Below are 3,812 nucleotides of genomic sequence, written 5' to 3' on the forward strand. Positions count from 1 at the left end.
TTGGCAATGAGAGGGCACAATATAGTAAGTTGAGAGAATAGCTGGCTGAGTTGTTGAGGAGTAATCCAGGGAGCCATACGATTTTGGATGTGACACAAATTCTCCAATCACCTCCACTATTTAGCAAGTTATACATTTGTTTAGAGGCATGTAAAAGGGGATTTAAAGTTTGGTGTAAAAAACTAATCGGACTTGATGGATGTTTTTTGAAGGGTTACTTTGGAGGTCAATTGTTGTCGGCTGTGGGTCAAGATGCAAACAATTACTTCTATGTGATTGCGTATGCTATTGTGGACAGTAAAACTAAAGAAAGTTGGAAGTGGTTCCTTACTTTGTTGCAAGAGGATATTGGAGATTAATATATCCATGAGTGAAATTTTATCTCAGACCAACAAAAGGTAATATTGTTTAAATTTGTTCGAAGTTGTTAAAATTTTTCTTATGTTCCAAATTAAATCTTATTCTTAATTCTATCCATAGCTGATTGAGAATTGTTGAGTTATTTTAAGTTTTTCATGTATATTTGTTATTTGCATTATTTTAAGCACAACAATAATTGATCGAAAATTGTTAATTAAGTTATTTTAAGTTGGCTAATTGAGAATTGTTGAGTTATTTTAAGTTTTTCATAGCAAATTTATATTTGTTATTTCATTATTGCATTATTTTAAGAATAATACTGATTGATTCAGAATTGTTAATTAAGGTCTAAGAGGGATTCTATTTAGTCCATGGTTTAAATTTGATTACTCAAGATTTTTTGAATTTCATTACTCTCTTGATTAATATGCAAATTCAAAAAATCACATCTGATTGTTCTGATAAATTATATTGTTATTTCTTCCTTTTTCCATCCTGACATGTACAAATGAAATAAAGGAAACAAAAGTTTAAAATTAGATACATTGTAATGATTGATCCTTAATTTTATATATTAAGAAGATGTTTGTTTTTATCACTTAGATCCGATTCCAATTACAAATGGCAACAAATTATATATATATATAGAAAACGTTTTAGGTGAGGTAAAATATGAAAATGGTATTTCAGTGCTCTAGGTATAATCAGGTGGTAGGTATTAGTTTGTCATGTAGCACAAGTTAAAATGATCATTGTAGCCTCATTTGTAATGTCGTAAAGACTGTAATGGACCGTTTCAAAATGAGAAAAAGAAGTGGGCAGTAACTTATTGAAAGGTGGACAAAAAAAGAGCTCGGCTTTGATGGTGAGATATATATATATTATAAAAAAATTATTATTAAAATAATATCTATGGTATAATTTAGATCGATTTACAAAATAAAAAATAATACAATTTATTATTATTTAAATCAAATTAAATAAATTTATAAGTAAAATTTAAATATAATATAAATTTAATTAAAAAATTAGTTATAAATTGACAATGTTACAATTTACAAGACCTAGTTTAAGCCATTAATAAATATTTTTCTTATTCTATTTCTAAGTATTTTTTATTTTTCAATGTTGTAAAATTAGATGGTCCTAAACAGTTAATCAATCTTACAAACTTATAAATCTTTTATTTTTTTTTATATTCTCAATATGATAAAAGACCATGTAACAAGCCAAATTTAAAATATATATAATTTAAATTTAAAAATTAATACTTAAGAGAATACATAAAAAATTTAAAAATTTAGAAATATTAAATAAAAAATTAATACTCCTTTTAAAAGAATACATACAAATTTAAAAAATTAATATTTAAAAGAATACATAAAAAATTTAAATTTTTTGATGAAAGTAAAAGGTTTGTATATATAAAAATTTAAAATTTTTTATCAAAATTTTTTATGTATTCTTATGAATACTAATTTTTAAATTTAAATTAAAAATATTAGAAAAAATAAAAGATTTGTAGATTTGTGGGAGAGATTAATCACTTATTTAATTTTGTTAAAAAAAATTAACTATTTAAATATAAAAAATATGTTATAACGTGGGATAAAAACTATTTGTGAGTGGGAAAATAGTTATTATTGACTTCTCTCGAAAATTACGAGTTATATTTTCTAGAACTTAGATCGTCAACGCAACGGTACCAATTTATTTTTAAATTTATTTTATTTAATTTAAATTTTATTATGTCTAAAAGTTATTTATAAATTGATCTCATTTGATCTAAATAGTAATAAATTGTATCTTTTTATATAGATTTTTTTATCAAATTAAATTTTACTTGTACATTTATCTAATTTTATCTAAATATTAATAAATTGTATCGTTTTTTTATTTTATAAATCAATCTAACTCATATCATATATATTATTTTAATCGTAATTTTTTTAATTATACATATATTTCGTTATGTACTTTTTAAATTTTTATATATCTTAATGTAAACGAAATATAAGTAATTTTAATTTGTTTATAATGTAAATAAAATATATAAAAAATAAAAAATAATAATATATTATAAATTATTTATATTCATAAATAAAATATTTAAATTACTTATTTATAAAAAAAATCCAATAAATTTCAATGGACTTAATTTAAAGGCTCAGAAAATAAGAAAACTAAAACATCCTTTTGGCTAGGGACGGATCCATATCATGGGGCCAATAATATATATAATATAAAAAATATATATACAAATAAATTATAATGTAAGATGTATTATCAAAATATACTGATAGAGAATGTATATTTAAAGTACAAAAAATGTGTACTTTTTACTAACGAAGTGGTACACATCGATTCTTCGTATCATAAAATTAATCGATAATATAATCTGTGTCAAATCTTTCAGCAATCTTCTTCTCAATGTAAATCAAAAGACAATTAGCAAGCAATTCATCTTCCATTTTATTTCTGAGTCTATTCTTCACAATATTCATAGCTGAAAAAGATCTCTCAGTTGTAGCAGTTGAAACAGAGAGAGTTAATACCAAGCGAATCAAACGATCAATCAAAGGATATGTTAAAGACTTTTCTGTCTTCATTAATCCTTGACATAACTCGGAAATTGTGCACAAGTTAGTTAATTCAACATGATTAGGAACATCAAGTTCATAATGTTGAGCTTGCATTCTAATATGAAATTTCTCTTGGTCACTGAAGTCACTTGGATAAAACCGTTCTACTAATTCACATACTTTGTTGACGCTGAAAAACTTATAATTATCTCTGGGATCTAAAGTTGAACTTAAAGTAAGCAATTCCACCATATTATCATTGAATCTTCCATTAAGCTCTTGCAATTGTGTATCAATTATAGCCAAAAATAAATTAACACGGTAATGATGCTCCACTAAAATTTGATCAATAATTTTGTGAGTTCGGCCTCTTCTAGGAATATGCAATGCATTCATATCAGGAACTTCAACTTCATGTTTCTCACAAAATAATATAACTTCTTTTATGAAAGCCTCCCAACTTGATTCTCTCATTCTTTGGATTAAAGTCTTGGTAGTAGAAATCAGAGTTAAAGCATTCAATATGTCTTGATTTTTCGTTGCAAAGCTTGACAAAGATCATGACTAACATCCAAAATATTTCTCATCAAATACAAAACAAAGACAAATTCAAAGGATGTGATAGCATCATAAGCAGCACTAGCATCACCACGAGTGGAGAAATTATCTTCTTCGGTGCTTTTTTCAAGAACTTCATAAGTAGCATTAAACATGCATAACAAGCTACGTACAGAATTCAAATGAGACCCCCATCTAGTATCTCCAGCTCTTTGCAAAGTATCAATTTGATTAAGTCCACTACTTGTCACAATTTGATCATTGGCAATTAAGTTTGCAACATTATTTGCTTGAGCAACCCTTAATTGATCA

The 3,812-nt window shown here is 25.0% G+C and overlaps 1 protein-coding gene across 1 annotated transcript; it reads right to left on the reverse strand.

Annotated features, from left to right (window-relative positions):
- Window positions 1-2,741: 2,741 nt before the first annotated feature.
- On the reverse strand, window positions 2,742-3,416 carry LOC148550438 (uncharacterized). The gene has a single exon (XM_088494489.1). It carries the CDS (start codon window positions 3,414-3,416, stop codon window positions 2,742-2,744), a length of 675 nt encoding a protein of 224 aa, XP_088350615.1.
- Between the last annotated feature and the right edge of the window lie 396 nt (window positions 3,417-3,812).

The sequence above is a fragment of the Arachis ipaensis genome, chromosome B7 (genome assembly GCF_059453495.1).
Source record: "Arachis ipaensis isolate K30076 ecotype BB chromosome B7, ASM5945349v1, whole genome shotgun sequence".
Classification (NCBI taxonomy): domain Eukaryota; kingdom Viridiplantae; phylum Streptophyta; class Magnoliopsida; order Fabales; family Fabaceae; genus Arachis; species Arachis ipaensis.